This window comes from Rhyacophila brunnea, unplaced genomic scaffold (assembly GCF_057557595.1).
Source record: "Rhyacophila brunnea isolate RB1 unplaced genomic scaffold, BYU_Rbru_1.0 scaffold_5, whole genome shotgun sequence".
NCBI lineage: Eukaryota > Metazoa > Arthropoda > Insecta > Trichoptera > Rhyacophilidae > Rhyacophila > Rhyacophila brunnea.
The window spans coordinates 30,540,628-30,553,833 of record NW_028233170.1 but is presented as its reverse complement, the minus strand read 5'-3'; the positions used below and the strand labels follow the sequence as shown (position 1 = coordinate 30,553,833).

The window sequence follows — 13,206 nt, the reverse complement described above, 5'->3', positions numbered from 1 at the left end:
TTAAATATTTTTACAATAAAACGGTAATATTGTTAATTAGTTAGGTACTTAAAATAATAAAAGCAACCAAAATTTTCGTTTATTATTAAACTTTCTTTCAAGTAGGTAACTTTATAATTTATTCAAGAGTATGAAAGCTATCAATTTAATAATATGTGATTGTAACCTTTTCACTAGGTACTTGCTCTCAATTCTTGTAGTTTGGCAAATATTTTGTATTAAGGAGTTCTAATTTAAATACGGATCTTGGATCACATTGGTTTGTTGACTTTAGTATAGCAACACAGAGAACATGTGCTCATTCTAACCCTATTTTAATGTCAGAATTTTGATTACCCGATTTCAAAAATTAAGCTTATTGTGTTTGTATTTACGTGAAATTCAATATAGTGTGGTTGAAATTAAACCGCGAATATGGATGACGTTCCAGATTTACTGAGCGATGAAGAGACCATCGAATCGGAATGGGATGAACCAGAAACTGAAAGCACGTCAGTTGAATGCTTGTTTTGTAAAAATCTATTCCCGGACGTTGACATAGGGTTTGCGCATTGTAAAGAAAAACATGCCTTCGATATATCTGCACTGAAGTTTAAACATTCAATGGATCATCATTCCTATATAAAGATGATTACTTTTATAAGAACCCACCGGGCGGACGCGATGTCTGTTGCAACCGCCGTGAAGCCACTATGGCTTGACGATAAATACTCGAAACCAGTGAGGCACGAAGAATGGCTGATGTACGATTTCGACTCCTTAAATGAAAATGTAGAAGCTCCTAAATCGACTTTTCATGCCAATGTTGAGAATGGAATAGTCACATTAACAGAGACACATTTCACTGAGCTTCTAAAAACAATACAATCTCTAACAGCTCAGTTAAAGGAGTCTCATTATCTTCTAAGATTCGCTAAGGAAGACATGGAAGTTATGAAGAACTCGATGCAGACACTCATGGATGACGGAAGTGGAAACAGTTCTAGTAAAGTTGAAGCGATACCGGACTGCGTTGCTACGATGGATGTCGAGGATGACCAAGGGTATTTTAACACTTACGCTCATTTCAGTATTCATCACGATATGCTGTTCGATAAAGTGAGAACTGAATCATACGAGAAGGCAATCGTAGAGAACCCCGGTGTCATCAAAGATAAAACTGTTATGGATTTAGGCTGCGGAACGGGTATTTTATCAATGTTTGCAGCCTCAGCGGGAGCCGCAAATGTCATTGGGATTGATCAATCTGACATTATCTACCACGCTATGGATATCGTCAGAGAGAATAATTTGGATGAAAAAATTAAATTGATCAAAGGCAGATTAGAAGATACAAACATCCCTGAGAAAGTTGATATAATTGTTTCCGAGTGGATGGGATATTTTCTGTTATTTGAAGGTATGCTAGATAGTGTTATTTACGCCAGAGATAACCATCTGAAACCTGGCGGGCTCCTTCTTCCTAATAAATGTTTTATTAGTATTGTCGGCAGCGGAGACATGGAAGCGCATAAGAAGTTCATCGGCTGCTGGTCTGATGTCTACGGTTATAAAATGAATTGCATGAAAAGTGAAGCAATAAGAGAAGCCAGTATTGAAATAGCAGAGTCGGCAGATCTGATAACATCGGTTGCCGAATTATGTGAAATTGATATTCATACGTGCACAGTGAACTCTGTAAACTTTTCCTCCGATTTTAAATTGGAGATTTTAAAAGACGGAAGTTTAACATTTTTAGTCGGGTATTTTGATACATGTTTTGATCTACCGAATCCTGTCTCGTTTTCCACCGGGCCTCATGTTCCTCCTACCCACTGGAAACAGACCCTGTTTTATTTAAGAGATCCGATTCCTATGAAGAAAGGAACTTTCCTAACCGGTACTTTTACTTGCAGTAGAGACGCAAAAGATATTCGCGGAATTATAATAAACATTACAATTTTAGGCAAAACTCACAAATATATTTTGAGTAAATCGTAAGCTATTTTTTATATGAATGAAGTAACTATTGAAATAAAACACCAGGAATATAAAAAATGTTTTTATTTTACATTGATATAGTTTTATGTACATGATAAATACTTTGAATTACAATATATAAATAATAATAATACAATATGGATTAACCTTACAGGTGAAATGAATTTTCAATAATGATTCTCGGTTTATAAATTCAAATAAGATGTAAGTAAGTATACCTACATGGTTTTGAAACACAAATTTTCATTTTATTTTAGGCCTTAGCAGTTGTAACCGAATCTCTTCTCTGTTGAAACAATTCAAATTGTCGAGACATTTACAGGATATGTAAGTTGGTCGTTTGTCTAAAATTGTGTTCTGGTAATTAATTAAACAAATATATTTTCAGCTAGAATAATATAATATGATTTTGAAAACGTATTCAGTCTATACTGAACTATATAAATATATGAAATTTCAATATTTATGAATCTATGTATCTATTCAATATTAATATCTATATACGCCATACGGTGTGTTTGAATGAATGAGGTGTAAGTGTATATATGTAAGATCAAAGTATAAATAATTTATACTATCTACTAATTCCTGCAATGATCTGCCGAAATATGATTTATGGATGCTTGTGAAAATACATTTATTAAATATATGAGAATATCCACTCGGTGAACGTGTTTCTATGTATTATTTTAATGAGTGATTATTAGACATGCAATTAGTTACAATATTCTTAATGATTCTACAAACTACACTTGATAAAGCTATGTTCCCGGTCAGCTGTCGGTACCTAAACTAAACTACGCCATCTACCAACACATCATGTCACTATTTGGGCCGATCGGTGTTTCTCTTCGAGGTAACATCTCGGTGCCTCTGTTACTAATAATATCGGAGCCAGAAAAATATCCTTAAATCTATAAAATGGAAGGCCGAATAGAAATAGATGCGCTGATAGATAAAGTTAGTAAGAGTGGTCCCTCAAGCCAAAATACAAAATTATAATTACACAATCATTAAATATAATAACACTAAAATTCAACAAACAGAAAAATCCTAGAGGCCTAAAGATTTGGAACCTAATAAAAGTATTTGGACGGCACATCTACGCAAATTATACACAGGTTTTAAGAGTGTTTCATGTAATGAGTCCATCCAAAATTAATAATAATGAATTTAGAGATTGTCAGAATAAATTAGATTGATATTTAAACAGTTGGTAAACATGTAAAGCAATATGAAAAGTGCTAGATTATTTTTTAAATCATGTACATGATCAATAATAAATTAAACTCTTCCATTGGTAAAAATAGAAGGATAATCAAACTGTATTTTTTGAAATCATTGCCAAACAAATCTTAATACAATTAAAAATAATAATTATTATGATTGTGCTAGTTTAGGTAAGATATTTCACAAACATCGTTCCCTCCTTTATAGTAAGTAGTGCATCTATGAGAAATATGTAAATATTAGTTAGCTAGGGAACACATTTTATTGTATTCACCCACCCTGTGAAAGAATATCAAGACGACACACGTTGAGTGTAGATGCTGACTTTGGCTTTGTCGAACACACATCCATACAACGTGGACATCGTTGAGAAATCAATAGGTAAAATAGAGTATGTAGTGTAAATAAAAAGTATCTAATCTTAACACTTAATCCTTTTATGACTAGTTCAAAGAGAAGAAACGAAACAATGACTCCAAATACCAAGCAGAATATTATTTTTTAATTTAGATGTGCAAAATCATGGGCATGGGTATATTTTACTGTCATTTTACCTCCAAATACCCGTCTGTATCTTTCAATACTTGAATTACTAACAAAATATTGATTTCAAAATAATTTTTAAATTTGAATCTTATATCTTAAATTATGACATTTGGCTTTCATAATATTATGTGAAATGTTTTCGTAAATAATAAATTTAATAACCTTTGCAATTAATATTCCAGTAATAATTATTTAGTTGGCACAGTTGGGTTAAGTATCCACAATGCTTGTTTATGAATATGGCCTTTATTTAATAGGTAGGTAATTCAGAAGTAATAATATTCAAAGGCATTGCTTGAATTTGGAAGAAATTGTTAATAGGGTATTTATGGTAGTTCTGCTGTTATAAAATATGTGTATGCATAATATTATTATTATGACAACATTGAGATTGTAGTTTTTAGTAGGTACACCTCTGTTATAAGAAATAGTCATAATTTCTTATACATTATTGAATACAAGGAATAATACATTCTCTCTGCATTCTTAAAAATGTTACTATTTGAAAATATGGTGACTATTTATAAAATTTAATCAACCCTGAATAGCTGTTGGTCATCAATTTCTTAATACCGATAAATATGAGCATTCGGCTGAACTGGACGAGCGTTCAATGGAAATGCGCAAAAGCATATGCCATCAATGTGAGCGAGATCATTCAATGTTGAATTTATACTCACCTTTTATTCTGATAAATTTTGTCTGAATACTTAATATTTTCGGCATCATTATTTCATTAGAAAATATCGGTTGGTATAATGCTGAATTGAGCAAAATAAACCATTATATTTCAATACAATAAATATCACCTCCATTCTTTCCATATCTAATGGGTATCACATAGTTACCGCAAATTACTTTTGATAAAATTATACTAATGGAGTAGGTAGAATGTGCTGAATTTAATGAACAGCAAGAATACGCACAATAATGTAAAGGGAAATTCATATTATTATATGAGTAAGAGTTTTCTTTATAAAGTAATCTTAAAAATCCAAAGCAACCATTGAACTATCGAGTGAAATTAATAATCGTAACATTTTGAATTCACGGATTGTTTAAATGTTAGCTTTATCTCCTAATTATTAATACATATTGGTGTCTAGTTTTGGATTAATGTTAGAGGTTATTGATAATAGTTTCATTAATAAGAAAAGATTTTTAATGCATATATTTTTTTAAATAGTACATACAATAATTAATCATTTAATACAATTTACATTTTTGGATAGATGTTTAAACAATGCTGACGAGTCAATATTAATTTAGTAATGAAAATATTTTCTTCAAATAAAGGCTTTATAAAATATGTGCATTTTTTTCCGCAAGATTTCTCGAGTGCCCCACATTGGTCATAGAAATTGAATTTCAAATCAACGAGATAATACAATATTCTTTCAATTTTCAATAAATTAATATTTTTTTGTCAGTAGGTATGACTTAAAGCTTTATACCTCCATAAAGATATATTTTTTTTTGAAAATATTTTACTAAGTATTGGTATTTTTTCATAATTAGAGTATGTTATAGATAAATATATCAGGCTTGGAGGGAAATTTTGTTTTGAGATTATTTAATACAAGTAGGACATGTCAAAAGTGTTAGATTTTTGTTTACACAATTGCAGACCTGCTGACATAATAATTTTACTTTATATTTTATAAATAGGTATGTGAGTGTTTACTTGAGTTTGTATGCAGAATCCATTGAAAGATACGCTTAACCGCGAGTAAGACTTTTTGATATGTTAAAAGTCTGGAATACAGGGTCTTTTTTGTTAAATCTAATGTTACTTTCTTAGGGACTCTGCATACCTTCCTTTGTAAGCGTAAGGTATATTGAATCAATAGCTTGATGCAATTCCATAAGCTTCATTTTTTAAATTTAATATTCTATAATCTATTGAGATATTATAATAGAGATTTCATGAATACGGGAATACGTGAACTTTATAATAATATTATGAGATTGGTAGCTGAAGAAATACTGGAGGGCAGTACACATCAATATCTACATAATAAATATTAGAAAAGTTTTACTTGATCCATCTAATTCCGAAAAGCGTATGAATATTTTAAACTGAATCGTACCTTCACAGGTCGACTCATTACAATACTAGCTAAGACTTTTAAGGCGCAATGTAAATTTTAATGATATAGTCTGAGTTACAAAGCTCGCCGATTCAAAGGAATACTCTAATATGTTTATTATACAACGTAAAGAGTACATACTTATTATAATATTGTATGTATAGTATATTATATATACAGAGTTAACTACATATTGAATTTTACTTTATTTAAAAAGCGTGTCATAAATACTTATGCTATAAATTGTGCGAAATCATGGCTTCTAATAAAATTACAAATTTATAACGAATGGACATAGGTACTCATTAACAATAAGAAAGGAAAACAATATTGTTCTAACGGAAACAAAACAAGCAATTTACACATAAATTTCATATCATTATTACAATATTATTACAGTATCCTGTACACATACTATATACATCTCAGGATTTTATACAATTCACTAAATATTGTGTTACAAAACACCGAATGAGTATTATTATTTCAGAATTTTATTCATTATTGATAGTATTTTGGTTATGAATCATTCTTCCGCAGCCACGGGCGGGTCCTCCTCTGTCTGGGTCTGATTCTGTTGTGCGCGTATTTCTGCATCTGATAACATACAAAATTTCTCATTACATATTATATTATATCTTATTACCAACATATTATTTTATCAGTAAACGTTATATTGTTGCATGATGGCCAAATGGGTTCGAATCTCGGGACAGTTTATTTTTCAATGTGTGTTTGGACCAGAGTATGAAGAGAAAAACAAAAATCTGTTAATACAACCTCTTTAGTGGGTGAACAAACTACCAGTTGTTTTTGATGTACACTGATACTGGCACACCCCGAATTTGAGCGTGTGGTGTGTGCATCACCATTTCAATCATTCCAAAAGATTCAGCGTTCTCATTCAAGTTCTCGGTGTTAGAAATAACAAACATTACAAATGTTTAGTTTTATTAGTACTTTATTTCACAGTTATTATAATATACCCATGGTTTCATCCTAACGATAGAGTGAGTTTATCCGCTTAGTATTCACCACATAATTAAAGATTGTTTTACAACATTGTGTTTCGCTCATCATGTGTTATAAAACAATCTTTATATTATGTGGTTAATACCAGGTGATAAACTCATTTTATCACTTATTCATTTTTAAATTTCATAATAAAAGAAAAAAAGTTTAGTAAATGTCAAAAAACACAGTTTTAAAAAATCAAGATGGCCGTTGTTACTGAAACCGGGCGTGTTTCATTCTCAAAAAATGCAATGCAAATAAACAAATAACAATTTCTTTGCTTTTATAGAACCGTTAATATTACTATCAGTGATTCATCAGTCATCACCATTCTGCACAATCTCATCAATATTACTAATAGAACCTGTAGTGTCTGATTCGAATTAGGATGGAATATAGCTGGAATATACATGCTTTCACATTTTATAAAAACAAAAATTTACATTGTGGTCTAATATCAACAGTAGTTGTCAATATGATTTAATATTTTACAAGCATTGGTGGTATTTTGTTTATATGTATGTATATAATGTAGTGTTCTTGCGCTGTGTTTTGATAATGACATCAATTACAAAAATGATTAAAGGACAGTGTCATGAATTCATAGTTAAACTACATGATTGTTTGAATTATGGATTTAACATAAGTCAAAAGATGGACAGCATGTCTGATTTAGCCACCTACCTGACATCTTACGGCTAGACTATAATAATTATTAGTGACAATTACATATTTTTCAGGACATATTATTATTTAGTAAGGAGTACATAAATACCTTTGGCAGCCTGCTCCTTCCATATTCGCTTGTTGTCTCCAAGACAAGTTGACCAAGGTTTCTTGATTTTAAATTTATTGGGAGTTGCTGAAATCATAGTAAACAAAAAAATGTTTTATTAGAGAAGTGGATTCTAAACTTTATACTACACAAAATATAAATAAAATAACCCCTATTTCAAATGTATAAAAAAATCATGTAAAAAATGATTTAAAAAAAAAAAATTAATACGTTATGAAGCAATAAAGGATTACAGGTTATATTATATATAGGTCATTTACTTTAGTGCCCCCCCTTTGAACAAGTTGCGCTCACCAGTTTCGAAACCACTGCATTAGAGTATCTACGTCTATCCAACATACATAATATTTTACCATTATACCAATTTGAAAAAAATAATTTTAATAGATGGTTCCACTTATTTTTGGTCAGTGCAGTATTTATTTATAATATTAATATTAGGTTAGTATTAGTTCTATTAATTTTATAGCATTACAATGTAAATTTGGAAATCGTTAAACTATAAATTACTTAATGAAAATGTAATACAAAATAATATGGTAGATATTATATGATGTGTAGAATTTTTGTCTATCTACAAATATAATTATTGGTGATAGTGCCTGTCACTGAAGCCGTGGGTGTGGGTTTGAATCCCTCATTAGACACAACTTAACATTCTGGATTGGGCAAATGGCTAACAACCATTCCTTGTAAAATTTTTGTTCATATAACGTTTGGTCTACGGAGCCCTATATTAGTGGGAAATTACTTTTTATTTTACTTATTAACAGATTAAAGAATAATACACAGGAGAATGTAACGTTTTACATTATATTGAACATACATAATTTGAAAACATCTCATGCATATACCCACTAGAATTTTTTTAGTGATCTATGACATCGGTTAGTACCTAATTAAGGAATTAATTGATACATACCTTAATTTAATATACAAAAACCGATAGCCAACATTATGATGTGTTATTAATGAGTGTTAAATTATCCTGAAAAAATATGAAAAATTACCATTTTTTGGTCTCACTGCATCCGCGTCCTCCTGTATTGGCTCATGCCCCCCAGGGGATCCTTGGGTGCCAGGCTGATTCTTGCAGCCCGAATGGAGAGGTCCAAGAATGCACTCCATCATGTCTGAGCAGACTCCCATGCTGGGCTCCACAATGAATTCGATGAAGCCGATCTGCGATTCGGCTACCAGTGTGTTGTTGCGATCGCACAGCGGGCTGAAGGGGAGACCCATTTCTTGCTCTTTGTCGCCCTGGCGGAAGAACTCCTCGAGAAGGAGCATTGTCCATCGGTGGTGAATATCCCAACGCTGTTATGTAATGCAAAATTAACACATTTTCAATATAAAAAATTTGGATAAGCAGTATTATGTTTGTTGATGGAAATGCTGATCTTAGGTACCTACCTATATATTACTATTTTATTGTTTTAAAAGTTGGGTATGAATTTTAGCAATCATAATATACATACATCATTTTCTTAACAAGATTAGGTAGGTTTCTTCATCTACATCAATAGTGGTCGATCGGTTACTGAATTAAAGCCTATGCCAATGCATTGGGGTTTCGGGCAGTTGTGTCGCCGTTTAGTGCCTCTTGACTCAGGTAACTAACTGTATGATTGCAATACATTTTGTTTGATAGTTTCAATAGTCCCAGTTCATTAGCTGGGCGACTTCTATCTGCTTCCACATCCATCGGATTTGTTTATGGAGCATTATATTGTATAATGGCACAAACCAGTTACAAGTTACATAATGTACTTATGTGTTATTTGATTACCTACCAACTTTCATTTAAATTTCTGCCTCATGTCCTTTATTCACTCATTATTCCATCTTGTGATACGGCAGGCGTGTGGCGTTTTTACATGACATTCTAATTTACTGACAGGGCCTGATTTATCATAGGAGTAAAATGGTTATAGTCCAGGGCCTTGAATTGCTAGGGCCTCCGGAGACCGAAAAATAAATTGAAATGATGCTGTAATTATATCCCGAAATCAAGCTACCAGACAAATACAATTTGTGGGTGAATCAATTAATTATAAGGAGGAGTGTGTCTAGTGTCACTATATTTTACATCTTGGAAGATGCGTTATAATAATTACGATTAAGTAAATATATCACATATATTTTATGAAATAATAATAAAAAAAAAATATGTGTTAATGTTGGGTTTTTGGGCCCCCAAATTAGTATTGGTCCAGGCCCCTCCTTCAAGGGTTGATACAACCCTTTTTACTACACATAATATGATAGTACCTAAGTGTTAAAAAATACCTGTCGTATGTATGGGATTATTCAGTTCGCATATTTTAATTTAAAAAAAACCTTGTTTCATACAACATTCTTTCTTTGTAAAATCAGTCGAAATAATTACTATAAAAAAACCTTGATCGTTCTTATAGCTGAGCAGATTAAAAATGTTAAAATTTTATTATATTTTTAAAATACTTACGATATTAAAATAGGTACATATTATCCATTATTAGGGATGTTGATTTTTGCATCCGATTCTAGTATAAAAAGCGAATCTAAAAAAAGATCGAAAACAAAATATTCATTCTTCAAAATATTGATTTTTCTAAAAATAAAAGACGTCAAAATAATTTTCCTCATAAAATAATCATCTATAATTTCAACACAAAAATCTAACGAACGTTGAATTCAAATTATAATATCTGTCTAAAATTCTAAAACAACACTGAAAGAACTTAAATTACCTACTCATTTACATTATAATATAAGCAAGTGATTATAAATCAGCCAAGAAATCCCCTAAAATGATAATTTTGAAGGTAAGTTTAAATACGATTATTTCCATTAGAATATCAAAAAAATCAATCAAACCTATAATTAATCGATATGCGAAATGATTTAATCGAGATCAAAACTATGTAGGTACTTCTTAGGTACCGATTATATTTGTTTATTTGTCGCATAACACTAGTATGTACGTAACAGTAAATATTTTCGGATGTAGGTACCTATGTATTGGCCAAGTAAACTATTGACCTTATAGTGCTCTAAGTTGAAGTAGTTTCCGATCGACCCGACGGTTTTTCTGGACTCTGTTCGGAAAACTCCTTTGAAAGTTTTGCATGTAGTTTGCCGGAGTGGCTTTCCGATTGTGCCGGGAATTCAATATAGTCAGTAGGCGAAGAGCCCGGGGCTGTCCCTTTTCATCCAGTATGAGTCTCCTAGCGACGAACACTTCGTCATCGATCGGGTATTTCCCGGGAAACTGGATCGTTAGGTGAATAAAAATAATCAAGCTTGTTTTTCTCTCCGTCTGTCTGTTTTATATTTAGCGGTTTAAACGCTGCCATGGCAACGAAGCTTCGTGCCAATAAACGAAATTGTAATTTTGAAATTGTGGCGTACGAGAAATCAAAAGGCAATTGTAAATTCTGTGTTGTAGCAACGATTAGGGCAATGATTGTCTCTATTCCTGGTGTGGATTTACTAGTACCTACTCTTAAGTGCCCGTAGGAGTAGGTAGAGCCCGCGGTGACAAAATTCAAAACACATTGAGTAAATAAAACCGGGGATAGGAAAATGTTCGAAACTATGAAAATGCTGGTTTTACAATACTTTGAAACCGTCTATTGCAAAGAATGAACCCAGTAGGTAACTGAAGTAAAAAATGATCATTTAGTTACTTGTAGAATAATTATTATCGTAGCATAAAATATCCATTAGCAAAATAATAAATATTTTTTCGGGTAGTAGAAAGGTAATTTTTAACAAAGATTATCTCGATTACAACTCAAAATAATTACAAGATAAAAAGAACTTTTTATAGGTATACCACGTTTTAAAATTTTCTGTTGAATCATATAAACTTGACAATTCTATGTATTAATAATTTACGACAAATAAGGCAATTATTGTCAACAAATCATTTTTTTGTTATTTTGCAACAAACAAACAGATATAGAATACTGAAATGTCATTTTGATTTCCATAGTAACGCACGTAGATATTAATAATTTTGTTGCTAGGACCACCCCCTTAGCAACCAATAATAATGGATTGGATTACGGATTTCTTCCGAAATAACTCTTCATACAAAACAGAATTAACTGAAAATGAATTCAATTCTACTTAAATATGACTAAAAGTATTAAAAGAATACATTGGCATCGTATTCTGATAATATATTCTAAAAGTTTCAAATGTTTAGTTTGTCGGGAAGTTAGTTAAAAATCGATTGGAAGATTTGTACTGGATAAACAACCACCGGACAAACAAGAATACGAGCTAAGAAAAACGTGGTAAAATAGACACGTAAAAAATCGTAAAATAATATTTAAGCATAAAGATACCGGAAACAGTTTAAAATTGCAACCTTATTCTCAATTTTAAAACTACAACGTAGGTACTATTATATTAATGTATATATTAACATATTTTATGACTTTTATGTGATCATGAAATGAGATGTCACATAAGTTCACACATATCTGCCGCAATTTCAAGCAATCCACCTGGTAATCCATGATTGTAGAGTACCTCTAAAAGGAATGTATATCAGGTAATCATTCAATATCTTCATTCAAAATCCCACGGAATGTTATTTAAATACATTTTCCCCAGGTCTTGAAATGGACCGGTTCATGAAAAATAAATTTGACCATTTGGTTTAGGTGGTCCATGTAACAAAAGAATAACAAAATGATTTTTATAAAATATACATAAAATTAGATAAATGTGTAGGGACTTAAATATTTTTGAAAATTATCGAGCGTTCCGGTTCGTAAAATTTTTCATTTCGAGAGCTGGATTTTTCGAGACCTTCATCATTTTAGGTAAACAATATGTTCAATTTCTCTAACTTATTTAAATATTATAATTTATTTTTTGTTAACCAAGTATTTATTATATAAGTATAATATAATATATACTTCCGGGGTTTAACAAACAACAAAATAATAATACTTAAATAAGATAGAGGAGGACTACCCCATTGTCGTAGAGACGATAGGATAAACAGATATTAAGATATTAACATAATATGTCTATACCCTCCCGCTCTATCACAACCGTCCGATATTGGAAACAGGTTGTCCACATCTTTAACTTTACTTATACAGGAGGACCTCGACTTTCGCACATAATTGGTTCCTGAAAAGGTGTGCGAATGTTGAATGTTCGAAAGTAGAGGGAAGCAAAAAAAATTAAATTGTGTGTATTTTGAAATATTTATTTATCAAGTAAATATAAGATGTTTAAAAGACATGTTTAAGTGGGGTTTGCGGGTGTTTCCCTTAAAAAGTTATCAAGAGTTAACTCTTTGCCACTCTTCTTTATCTTATTTTAAATAAAATATTTTAAATGGTAAATCATTAATTTTACAATATTGCTTAACTGCTGGCACGAAATGTAAAGTGAACCAATCTTTTAATATTAACGCAGTAAACCCAGGCTTTTTTATTTGATTACTGTAAGCAATTCTTTATCCTTCCCTTTCAATGCTCTGGGATTTTCTGGTTGATAAATTAACATTGGCATCAATTTTAAATCACCAGCCAAGTTTCC

General features: G+C 31.2%; 2 protein-coding genes across 2 annotated transcripts in view; one reads left to right on the top strand and one right to left on the bottom strand.

Moving 5' to 3' along the window:
- The first annotated feature begins 278 nt into the window (after positions 1-278).
- Art3 (arginine methyltransferase 3) lies at positions 279-2,032 on the top strand. The gene has a single exon (XM_085955595.1). The coding sequence runs from the start codon at positions 415-417 to the stop codon at positions 1,978-1,980; it is 1,566 nt and encodes a 521-aa protein (XP_085811721.1). The 5' UTR covers positions 279-414; the 3' UTR covers positions 1,981-2,032.
- A 138-nt stretch (positions 2,033-2,170) lies between these two features.
- The window catches only part of LOC147066270 (dual specificity calcium/calmodulin-dependent 3',5'-cyclic nucleotide phosphodiesterase 1-like), a 92,331-nt gene continuing 81,295 nt past the window's right edge, over positions 2,171-13,206 (bottom strand). The window contains exons 11-13 of the mRNA XM_085955744.1: positions 8,667-8,973; positions 7,636-7,722; positions 2,171-6,443 (exon numbers count right to left, since the gene is read on the bottom strand). Of these exons, the coding sequence (XP_085811870.1) occupies positions 6,373-6,443; positions 7,636-7,722; positions 8,667-8,973 (465 nt within the window). The 3' untranslated portion in view covers positions 2,171-6,372. The remainder of the gene's footprint in view (positions 6,444-7,635; positions 7,723-8,666; positions 8,974-13,206) is intronic.

Coding starts and splice junctions, on each gene's coding strand:
- Art3 (XM_085955595.1), top strand. CDS start 415: ATGGATGACGTTCCAGATTTACTGAGCGATGAAGAGACCATCGAATCG.